The sequence below is a fragment of the Mytilus californianus genome, unplaced genomic scaffold (genome assembly GCF_021869535.1).
Source record: "Mytilus californianus isolate M0D057914Y unplaced genomic scaffold, xbMytCali1.0.p SCAF_5, whole genome shotgun sequence".
In the NCBI taxonomy this organism is placed as follows: domain Eukaryota; kingdom Metazoa; phylum Mollusca; class Bivalvia; order Mytilida; family Mytilidae; genus Mytilus; species Mytilus californianus.
In genome coordinates, this window is record NW_026262701.1 from 92570602 (window position 1) to 92583356 (window position 12755).

At 32.4% G+C, this 12755-nt stretch overlaps 1 protein-coding gene across 1 annotated transcript; it reads right to left on the reverse strand.

The window, feature by feature from the left end:
* Window positions 1–820: 820 nt before the first annotated feature.
* On the reverse strand, window positions 821–12299 carry LOC127703289 (acyl-coenzyme A thioesterase 8-like). Its single transcript, XM_052207810.1, has 6 exons — window positions 12206–12299; window positions 5390–5535; window positions 4281–4506; window positions 3636–3793; window positions 2042–2233; window positions 821–1394 (listed from the first exon to the last, which is right to left on the reverse strand). Exons 1-6 carry the CDS (start codon window positions 12295–12297, stop codon window positions 1297–1299), a joined length of 912 nt encoding a protein of 303 aa, XP_052063770.1. The 5' UTR covers window positions 12298–12299; the 3' UTR covers window positions 821–1296.
* Between the last annotated feature and the right edge of the window lie 456 nt (window positions 12300–12755).

Genomic DNA, 12755 nt, shown 5'->3' on the forward strand with positions numbered 1-12755 from the left:
AGAGTTAGAGAAAAAAAATCACAATAACTTCATTGATATAAAAAAATATCTTATAAATACATTTTACGAGTAAAAAATAAGTCATCACAGACGTACAATCAATATCTGCAGATGCATATTATTCTTTAACATGTTAATTAATTACAGATTTTCTATTATTTCATCTATCTCATTAATCCAGAGTAGGGATGACATTCTGCACACGGCACACATATTGGACTTCTATTATCAATCATTCATGGTGAAAATGTGTCATTTATTACAAGCAGTTTGTGCTGCGAACATCACCTGGACAGTCGAAATTTGTCGAATTAGATTATAAACATAAGCAGTAATATACAGTAGTAATGATTAAACAATTTACATACATGTATACATAATAATCCAAATTAACTGATTGAATACTCGTTTATTAATGTCATTTAACTGAATTTGAGCTTTTATACGAGTCAAAACTTTAATTTAATACAAAATTATAAATATTGGACTCTTTCTTTAATTATTAGGAAAAAAAATGAGAAAACACAATAGAGAACAAAGCCAACCAATACACAAAAAGTACACAATTAAAAAATAAGTAGCTATTTTACATTTTTTTTTTTAGTGAACATTTTCATTTTATCTTGAATATATTTAAAATACACAATAAATGGTTTTTGTGGTTAAAGTTTACATATTTACTTACGGATTTGACAACTATATTTCGACAATTTATTAAAAAATTGTTGTTTTTTAGCATCTTACTACAATTTACCCAAAAGAAGTAAAAAATACATCAAAATTTTTATGTAAACGTGATTTTCGATCATCAATAAATCTTGCAATATTTTCCATGATTGCATTAAAAATATATTTGTAAACATGAACAAATTGATCTTTTACAATATTTAAAATTGACAAACGGAAGCTGAAATCTAACCTTGGGGCCTGAAAGTTTTTGCACACGGCACCTGGGCTGTCATCCCTCCTCTATCATTAACCTATTTTTTCAAATACAACATTGAATTCCTAATGTATAAACCTCTCAGCTTCAATTACACTCTGGATATCAGATTTATAAAATCCATAATATATTACAAGCATTGAAGTAATAAAAAGAGTTGTAGTTATAATGATAGCCTCTTTTTTAAATGAATTTTTATGAAGTGAACATTTAATGTTTTGTACCTTTCTACCCAGTATACAGGAATTATTGAATAATCTGACATAATTAAGTTTCCTATCTGATATTGTCTCATATATCTTAACTTGTAGAATTTAAGTAAGGTAAAATCTTGGATATAAGTGAAGACTTTATCACAGAGCAGATCTGACAACACCCTCCTGGGCCATAGACACAGCCAATACACCATCCTGTCTCCACATTCTTCCTGTACATAAAGCCTTTCCTGACCCTGTAAGTAAATAATTCATAAACACAAAAAAACAAAGTAAATATATTAAACTAAATAATAAAATATATGTATAATAAATTAAGTGTATTATAAACGATAACAGTCACTTGCCAATTTTTTTGTTTTTTTACCTTGTGGTCACTTAAGAAGTATATGGACAATGATTGAAAGTTCCAGGCCAAATAATCTCCACAGAAATGAGCTGTGCAAATGCGTATATAACTGCTACCAAATATCATTGTCCTTCTACTAGCAGTTCCCATTACTTAATAGCAGACTTCAACACGTAATCTTTGCAAATGCTTCAAACTCAACATGTAAACTTTGCAAATGTTTCAAAGTCAATGGAAAATGACTGAGATGGTAGGGTCAAATAATCTCCATGGAATTTAGATGTGCCAACTACATACCAAATATCATTAAGATACAATTAGAGGTTCCTTTTAAACTGACCTCATCATAAACTTTAACAATTACTGTCGCTTCCTCTTCCTCTGTCACAGGCAAGACAATCATACTTTTGCTAAATGTGAGTAAAAAAATTAATTTCACTTACTTTATAAATGTAAAAGCAAAATAAAATATCTGCCGAAGAGGATGAGATCCTACATGTCTGAATTACAAAAGTGTGAGTTTTGGCCACTTACCACATTGTGGACATTCTATCTCATACAACATCCATTCATCTGCCCTGAAAGGATTATGGAACCACATACTATGATCTAATGATGCCATGAAACCTACTTTGGTCCCTGGAACAGCAGGTTGTAATGCTGCACCCAACAATAACATGTCACACATAAATCCTGCTATACACTGCTGTAACTTGATGTCTGGTCCTGAAAATAGTCAAAAATCTCAAGAAAATCCTGCTTCAGATTGATGATGTATGTCTTTAAAGTTTGAAAACAAAACTACGGGTAAGTAACAATATCTCAAGAAAATCCAGGTATAAACTGAAATTATTTGAGATGTGCATAACATCTCAAGAAAACTTGTGCAGCAGGATTTTTGTTTGTTTTTTTTTCATAAAAGTTTTTCAGGTCCAAATTTGATCATGAAAAGTCTGAAAATGTTTAAGTGAAAGCTTATATAAACTAGAGGTACAGCATGCAAAGCTTGTAAAATGATACTCCCTCCCCACGTCCACATTATATCTAGATGATATAAATTCTATGTGACTGTCATGCAGGTGAGAGGTTTAGTTAGCTATAAGGCCAGGTTTAATCCACCATTTACTGCATGGGGAAATGCCTGTGCCACGTCGGGAGTGTGACAGTTGTTTTCCATTCGTTAGATGTGTTTGAACTTTTGGTTTTGCTGTTTGATAGGGGACTTTCCGTTTTGAATTTTCCTAGTTCAGTAATTTTGTTATTTTACTTTTTCTTAGCTCATATAAGAAAATTTATTCATTTAAAAAAAATTACTCATGAAAACTTTTATAAGATAAAATTCTGTTGAAACTATGCTCATGGTAAATATTGGTCTCACAACAAATTTCCCACTAGCTTTTGGGTCAAAATAAAGTTATGTTTGTTGTAACTAATTTTTTAAGTTTTAGCTTAGAAATGGGGTTCATTTTAAAGAAAATTTTGTTAGTCAAATGTACGTAAACTCTCTGAATTTTTTTTTCATACAAACTTGAACAGGTATGTGTAAACTGTAAATTTTGGTCTCCTAGTGAGCGGATACCTTTATTAGTATATAGTAAGTACGCTAGACTTACTGGACTGGTCTGGTCTAAACGGTCCAGTGTTACTCCAACTAACAAAATGGCTCAATACCCAAGACATAAATATCCTTTTGGTCCTTTCTATCATAGAAGAATTGGGCAATTTACCAACAAAAATGATGTATTATTTGGATTTCCCTGCTTCATAATGAAATATTTGAACTTACCAATATGGCCCAAGAGATTATACCTATTATTCTTTATTTGTCATATCACAGTAGACATAATGCATTGTCTCCTGGGTAACTTACCAATGTTGCCCCACAGGTATCACCTTGGTTACCCAGCGTCTTATTGTAGTTGACCACCAGGGTGTAAAAGTCCATCTATTGATATGGCTAACAAGATACATGTACTATATTGGTTCTCCAAGTTTCACGAGTACACACTAATTTGGCCTTTTATATGCACATATCATTGAATATGGTAATGATAATACAATTACATGTTCAACTTAATTTCCCCTGGTTCACAATACAGAATGGATGAGGGTCAAGTTGTCTACTTACCAATATGACCACTAGCTTTCACCCAGATGTACCGTCTGGGTTCTCCCTGGGTCAAACCATGGTAAAGATGAGGATCCACTGCTCGTCTCTCTATGTGCATTTGTTTTTCTAATATTCTCTTTATAAAGTCTCTATGTTCTTTTGTTGTCTCCTCATTTCTATATATAATATCTTATAAGTTTATATTTGACCAAAACCTTTCACAATTAATCATACATGAGTTTGAAACAAAAAACAAATACAACGAAATCTGTGTAATCATAATCCTTTTGGACTATATTGTTAAAGATATAGTATGTTGACATCTAGATGTCTTAAAGTTTCTTTTGTAGTTGCCCTAGTTGGGTTGCTGCCTCATTGACGTTTACCCCATATCTCCTTTTATTGACATGAAATTTTGTCAGGGCTGGACAAGCTAAAATAAGTGCAGTGAGAATACAAAAACCATTATTGAAGAATAGTGTAAAAAAAATCTAAGTTTAAAATCCTATACCTTGGACAACTTTTTTTCTCAGATAGAAAAGTCCACTAATATGTAATCTAAACATTGTTGCTCTGCACAAAATTAAATGAAAGGGGACTCTGAATCAGATCTTTAACAAATACCTAGAGCATACAAAGCTTACATGTTTTAATGTTACTTACTCTAACTGGGATTGCAGGAAATCATAGCTTTCTATTAATTCTTCAGGACCTGGGACTACAGGCATAACATACTGGTGTTTTAATGGATCAGACTCCTCCAACTTAAATGAAGCCTGCATGGTAAATATTGGTACACTATCTTGTGTAGCTTTGATTGCCCTAGAACTATATGTAGATCCATCTCTAGTTCTATCTACATGGTATAGAATATTTTTCTTGGCATTTCCTGGTAGAAAAAATATTGTTTTGAACAATATGTAAAAGGTGCCAGATTTATATAATACTCAAAAACATGACAAAAAGTGATTCCTACATGTCTGTATACTAATCTGGCAATGATAAGTTTCTTATTGAAGCATCCTATCAATTACAATCTTACCTGTATAGAAAGGTCACTCTCAGGACCAGAGGCAACTGACCTTAAAGCAGCTGTGACCTTTGATTTGAGGTTCAAATGCATAGGTATTATTTAAATGAGAATAGAAGAAGGTGACCTGCCAAGACAGGTTTTCGCTTAAAAAAGAGACTTTTATAGCAGGTTTGACTGTATAAAACATAATTATTTCTTACCGATTTTGAAGTTGAATTGTAATATGGATAAAATGTATATGAATAAAAGAAGATGTAGAGTGAAATACACCAATGAGACAGCTACCTAACAACACAAAAACGAAAGATATCTGAAGGCCAAAAAACAATAGACAGGTGTCTGTACAATGTTGTAAATCTCCTTGAGAAGTGAATACATTTAACAGAAACTTTTAAAGATATGCCATCATCACCATATTCTTCAAAATGACAACAACAACAAAACACTATTAGATACTGTCAATTCATTTATTTTCGTGGATTGAAGAGCAATTGTTTTTTGTGGATATTTGATTTTATGGTTTCGCCAAAGTCTGCATATATATGTAAATAGAAAATTTGTAATTTGTTCAACATTTACCTTTTCCCACAAAATCTACCGGTACTTGAAATTGGTATTTAATGAATAACGATATGTCCACAATTACTCAAAGATCAAAATGATTAAGAATCTGAATTTTATTGACAATAGTACGTAACGGTAAAATGGACAAATGCCTTTGTCTGAGAAGTACACTTACCTCCAATTAAAAAATAACAATGTAAGCTGTGAACATGCTGTTCTTCCTTGACAGTACGACAAGCTGCTATCAGTGCCTGACCAATTACTTGACCTCCATAAACAAATCTTCCAGCAACGGGGTGCCAAAGATTCACTGATGGGGCTCTGTTAATGATAACCATAAATTGCAGGGATAGAAATAGATTCTATGACAATAAGAGTACAAATCTACTGTAGATTTATAATTAGTCATGGGGTTTCTAACTTAATTGTGAATTTCATGGGTACAAGTCATCCATGAAATCAAGTATTCAACAAGACCTGGAAGATAAATATGCAGGAATTATAAATAAATAACATATACTATAAAATAGAAAATGTTCATGTCAGTGGGGTTTATCTTTGCTCATTTTGCGATAAAATCGTTTGATTGATTTTGAAAAAGCTTTTGAGTTCTTGATTTTTTCAACTTTGGAAATTCCATAAAACACTGGGTTAAAACTTTTTTTACAAATACCAAATCAGCAGTAACACAGAATAATTTTCTTTAAGACTTTTTTACAATTGAGAGAGGTTGCAGGCAAGGGGATCCTTTATCCCCTTACATCTTTTTGTTATGTGCTGAAATTTTAGGAATACTACTTAGAAAAAACGAAAATATTAAAGGTATTACTATTGAAGACTCAGAATTTTTGATATCGCAATATGCTGATGACACCACACTTATTTTAGATGATTCACCAGAATCCTTAGATGCATCTCTTTGTGTTTTAGAATTATATGCTGAATGGTCTGGTCTCAAGATGAATTTAGAAAAAACAAAGGTAGTTTGGATTGGGAAAAAGAAATATAGCCAAGATACTATGTGTGTAAAGTGGGGATTGGAGTGGGGTTCCAACAGATTTACGCTCCTGAGTAATAAAAATTTCGGTTGACATACAAGAAATGGAAACACTAAATTACGAACCCAAACTTAAAGATATAGAAAGAACAATGAAAAGTTGGTCAAACAAATATTTATCCCCAATTGGAAAAATTACTATAATTAAAAGTCTTATAATTTCAAAACTGAATCACTTATTTTTTATCTTTACCAAATCTTAACAATGGATAACTTATAGCTGCGGAACCATAGCTCTTATGTCCTTATGTTATTTTTTGACTATTTGCGGACCAATCTATGGTCCGCAAATAGTCAAAAAATAACATAAGGACCTAAGAGCTACGGTTCCGCAGCTAGATTACTTAATCAGTTTATTAAAAATTTATTATATTTTATTTGGGATGGTAAACAAGACAAAATTAAAAGAGAAACAATTGCTCAAATATATGAATTGGGTGGACTTAACATGTTAAATCTAAAACAATATATAAAAGGATTAAAACTAACTTGGATAAGAAGAATAATTAAACGGACTAATAATTATTGTAAGTTACTAACTTGTTCTTAAAAAATTAAATTAAATGAATTGCCGTATGTAGGTCCAAGTACACAAGTCAGAAATCCATTTTGGCAGGAGGTTTTTAAATGCTTGGACTGAACTCCAAACTAAAGTGGCTGTTAAGAACGAATATGATTTTAGCGCATCTAATCTTTGGAATAATAAACAAACTGGTAATGAAATCCCTCTGTATAAAAAATGGACTGAAAAGGGAGTCTGGCTAATAAATGATTTAATTGATAATGATGGGCATTTAATGAACTGGCAGGAATTTTAAAAAACATATAATATTGATACCAACTTTCTTATATTTCAAGGAGTAATCTCAGCAGTTAATTCCTATATGAAAAGTCTTAATAATAAATGTAATCAGCTTTTAAAGCTTTATGAGCCAATTATACCAACTACTATTGCTATATTTTTGAAATCTACAAAAGGATCAAAAGACATGTACAATGTTTTAAACGAAAAAATAACAAACATCACATCACAGGAAAAGTGGTCCTTAATCCTAAATAGACATAATATTATTTGGAATAAAGTATATAGACTGCCTTTTTACATTACTAAAAATTCAAAATTACAGAGGCTCCAATACAGGATTAATCATAGAATTTTGGGAACAAATAAATTACTCTACAAAATTAAAGTCTCACAAAACAATACATGCACTTTCTGTACAAACTCTATAGAAACTATAGAACACATATTCTGGACATGTCCAAAAGTATTTGATGTTTGGGAAGAACTTAATAAATGGATATATTCAAAAGTCCAAATTGAACTACCACTTAATTTAGATAAAGTCTTATTTGGGATATTAAAAAAAACAGAAAAAAAATACATAAGAAACCTCATAATATTATTAACTATATATTATATATACAAAACAAAAATGTAATGTGGACAAGTAAATATTGTAGCCTTAAAAAATTATCTTAAAGAAAATTTGTTTATTGAAAAAATAATATTTTATAAAAATAAACCATTGCAAAGAGCGTACTCCTGCTGGAACCCCTGGCTCCAACTAATAGAATGACTATACAAGTAAACTTTTACGTAATAAAAATATCTATCCTGATAATCCAATCCATGTTGCCCAGGTTAGTTTTTCTTTTTTTACCATTATTATTATTTGTTTGTTAAACGATTCAAAATATCAACTATATGTACTTGTCTCGATTTTGCTGATGTACTATGGACTTACTTACTATGATGATTTATATATGTAGTTTTTGCCAATAAACACATTACAAAAAATCAAAGCACTGTAAGCGCTATAGGCAGTTAACCAAAAACCCAATCAAACGTAATGATGAAAACTGTGGCAGTGTTGCTTGAATTGTTTATCTCTAGTATCAGATTTGTTTGGTATATTTGCTGCACTGTCCTACACACTTTTCTATAATAATATACTTTTGTTTTCAAACGTTTATCATTTATCTTTAAATTACTTTAAAATATGTATCCTTTTGAAGATTCAATTCTGAGAAGATGTATGTACACTGTCCCAGGTTAAGGGATGGTTTGGCACCAGTTGACATGTTTAACCCTGCCATATTATGTGTGTGCCTGTCCCTAGTAGTTCAGTGGTTGTCATTTGTTGCTGTATATCATATTTGTTTTTCATTATTGATTCGACATAAATCAGGCTGCTGGTTTTCTTGTTGGAATTATTTACATTTATCATCTTGGGGACTTTTATAGTTTACTATGTGGTATGGGTTTTGCTCATTGTTGCAGGCCGTACGGTGACATTTAGACGATAACTTCTGTCAACTTCTCAATACACAATTGAATGAATTTAACTTATCCAGGAACAATGTCATTAATATTACAGTGTTCCACAGTGGTGTAGTTTTATTCCAATATGTACTAATTAGGCTTTTCATATGCCACATTAGCATTTTTAGTTGGATCAGCAGGTGTCACTGATGTATGTTTATTCAATATATTGATTATTAAGGCAAATTAATTAATATTTTATCAAGGTTTTCAAAAGCAGTGCATATATCAATGTATATTTTTCATGGTGAGTCTGCAGTGGTACAAGTTCACAATGATACGATTTTACAGTTGTTCTAGTTGGTAAGTTAACGTAGGTACAAGTTGAAGTTTGGGTACAAGTTGACGTAGTACGAGTTTGTAATAGTATGAGTGGACTTGCTTCCCTGGAAAGAACACGGAGTTTGGGTTCTACAGTTCAAAAGTTATGAAACACAAATCGGACAAAGGTTTACTACTACAGGGATTGATCTAAGGTGAGGTCTGATTGACCTGCCCATAGTAAATGACCCCCACCCCACCCCAAGTCCATGATGTCACTCTATACCAAGTTTGGAATAAAATGACAGGTGACTATAAAACAGTAGGTCAAACATTCTTGGGCTTTACACTGCTTGAAAGATTTATATGTTTTCTTTAAAATGAGCCATAAATGAAAATTTGTATAGGCCCAGAAATAATTCAAAAAATAATTAGGATAAATTCAACCTAGACTTATTTTTTGCATCAATTAAATTTTATAATAAACAAGAAATAATTGTAAAAGGATACTGTTACGAAGTCTCCCAAACAAGCTCCCATAATTCGTCATTCCCATGGTCGCATGACATTGGGCAATGTCCAGTACAAATTGGTTTGGCCTAGTAAAGTGATATGCATAAGTGACGCCTAGGAGATTGACCCTGTATGGCATTCAAATCTTCTTGAAATCATGAACAGAAATATATATGGTTAAGGGGTGGGAATCTCAACCGTTTACAAGTTCTCAAAAAGGGGGGATCCCCAGGGGACTCATCCTTTATTTCATTTGATTTGTTTATAGTCCCATACAAGAATATAGATCGTTTCGGGGTGGGGATCTTTACCGTTTACAAGTTTTCAAAAAGAAGGGGGGGGTGGTGGTGACCCCTATGGACTCCCGCTATTTTATTGTCCCATACAAGAATATATATATAGTGAAGGGGTGGGGATCTTGACCGTTTACAAGTTCTTAAACATGAGGGGGTGGGGGTGACCCCCAGGGCCTCCCCTATATTTCATTTGATTTTTTATATTATCCCATACATGAATATATATGGTTTTGGGGTGGGGTCTCGATCGTTTACAAGTTCTCAAACAGAAGGGGGTGGGGGTGGCCCCCGTGGACTCCCTCTATATTTCATTTGATTTGTTTTATTGTCCCATACAAGAATTTATATGGTGAAGGGGTGGGATCTTGACCGTTTACAAGTTCTTAAACAGGAGGGGTGGGGTGACCCCCATGGACTCCCCCTATATTTCATTTGATTTGTTTTATTGTCTCATACAAGAATATATTTGATTTAGGGGTGGGGACCGCGACCGTTTACAAGATAAAAACACATTCTCAAATTGAAGGGGGTGGGTGACCCCCCGGTACTCACCCTATATTTTATTTGATTTGTTTTATTGTCTTGTTATCATTACTGAAGACCGCGTGTGTCTATCACTTACTGTTTTCAAGTTATAGTCATTTGAAAAAAAAAATAAAATAAAAAAAAATTAATAGGGTTCTATAGTAAGCCCTCCCTTCTTTAGGCCCCTCGAAATACCCCTAAATAGACCTCAACAAACGAAAGATTGATGGCTCCCCTAGACATGTTAGTTTAACATTTTATGAAACCTTTATACTCTGTCTGAGTTGTCTCATTGACGGTGCGAGTTGTCTTCTTAGAAGGTCCGAGTGGACTCGGTCCGACTTGTCTCTGGGTCGAGTTGTCCTACATTCAATAAAATATTAAAATATATCGACCAATCAACGTCGATTTCCAGTTCTATTTCATTCATAAAATAACAACAACTTTATTTGGCAAGGTCAGTGAAACACAGAATAATATAATTAAAGAAAGGAATTTACATGTGCATACATTAAATTGAAATCAATTAAATAATCACAATCTTCTTAAACAAAAAGAATATCATGATTAACAATACTTACTTTTAATCGGGCTTTATATCATCATAATCAATGTCTAACTTACGTTTCGTGTAACTTGTTAGTAAAATTACCGCCAACTTAGACTACTATGTACACGTGATATAGTTCTCAGCCGCCAAACAATATTGCTGAGCCTTTTGCCATTTAAGAAATGTAAACGACATGTAATTAGAGATTTTTGGCAATGAAATATTTGCCAAAAGCACAGGGGATAATAAAGTACATACGGATTTCTATTGAGCACTATTTCCTATGTGCAACTTCAAATATTTTACGTTGTTCGACGATCATTTAAGAATATTCTGGTCATATTTTTGAATTCCAGAATTAAAAGTATGAAAAAGTGTCCAATAAAAAAATGGCAATTAGTTATAAATAACATATTAGCTTGCTAGTTAATAACAATGGCACTTTTTTCAGCATTCGTTGGGAAGAACACAAATCTAGGGTGCTAGCATAAGGCATGTAAGGCAGCTTAACTGCCTAAAAAACTTCTCCACAGGTAATGATTTGATGAATTGTATTGACGAACATGGACAATAGAGGGACAATAAATACCTGACAATAATCGGAAATTTAGACTGTGTCACTGAGTGGACCATATATTAAGTGAAACTCAACTGTTTGTTAATTTTATCATCTTCTGCAATGATGAAAAAAAGCAGCACAGCAAATTCTAGTTAAGTTTTTAATTTTCTAAAACATTAAATGCATTTGAACTTTATTTACCTACAGCATGCTATGCCTTAAAACATTTTCAGATGCACAGGTTTGTCTGTATTTAGCTTAAATTTTGAGGTGAAAATGCAGCCATTTTAGCCAAAGGGTCCATATGATCCTTAAAATTCATCTTAAGTTATACTGAAATACAAATATTTTTACCCTTTTTATATGAAAAGATCTACAGAAACTCAAGAAATAAGTATATCTAAGCTACCATCGAGAAACTTTTTTCAGCAACAGCTCACAATATAATATGAGGAAACCAAGAAGTACCAAGAGATGAGATGTGTCAAGTTGAACCTTAGGATCAGCACTTAATGTAGACAGGGGTAAAGAGTTGGATACGATATATGTAGAAAATGACACCGAAAATACACAAAAAATTCTTCCTGTTACACTTGACTCAGTCTCATACAGAGAATTTTTTTCTATATTTATATTGCAACTATACATGTGAGAAATGTCATAACTCTGTGCTTTTACAAATATATAAATAGATATTTTCCGACATGTAAAACCGCTACTAAAATAATATATCTGCAACCTGGGACATATCAATGTATATCTATCATTCTATGTTCGATTTGTAACACAAAAAGGGGGGGACTTGTGTCACTCTGTTGTTTCATGATTTAATTTTTAAATAACATGGCTCTTCACTTCTATAAAAAATATCTTATATTTACAACATTAAGAAACTATTTTCTACCTGAAAATATTAGTGTCAATAGCTTCCAATGTCAAATACGATCTTAAGAGTTCACTTTCTAGATCGTCAGTTACACTTGCTGCCATTGCCATTGTTCATGGGAGTTAACTCTAATAATATTTGGCGCGAAATATAAAATTGCATAATTTGTTGTCCTTGATATTTAGGATGATGATGGATAGGCTTGACGTCCAGCGGCAAATTAAGTGCATATTTAGGAGGAGAACATGTTAATGTAAAATGAATATTAACCATGCTTTGTACTAGACCGACACGCTGAGCCGAATTTTTGACTTGCTAGTTCACAAAGTAACAGTCGGCAGGAAGACCACAGGGAGGACTCAGTTAGCAGATTAAAAAAAATAATCAATGTTTTTTAATTTTTTTTTTTTGTATTTCCTGTCTATTTGTATTACTTTTTTCACGTATTTGACGATGACATCAATATTTCTTTGTTTTCTAGCAATGTGCAGTTTACTATCCAAGGATTTTTCAGTATACGGATCGATATAGATAGTAAACTGCACATTGCTAGAAAACAAAGAAATAT

Excerpts from the sequence above, each read along its gene's own strand:
- LOC127703289 (XM_052207810.1), bottom strand. The coding sequence starts at position 12,297 with ATGGCAATGGCAGCAAGTGTAACTGACGATCTAGAAAGTGAACTCTTA. Across the intron at positions 5,536-12,205 it reads ATTGACACTAATATTTTCAG|AGCCCCATCAGTGAATCTTT; the intron begins GTAGAAAATAGT and ends TATCATTAACAG. Across the intron at positions 4,507-5,389 it reads TTGTTATTTTTTAATTGGAG|GAAATGCCAAGAAAAATATT; the intron begins GTAAGTGTACTT and ends TTTTTCTACCAG.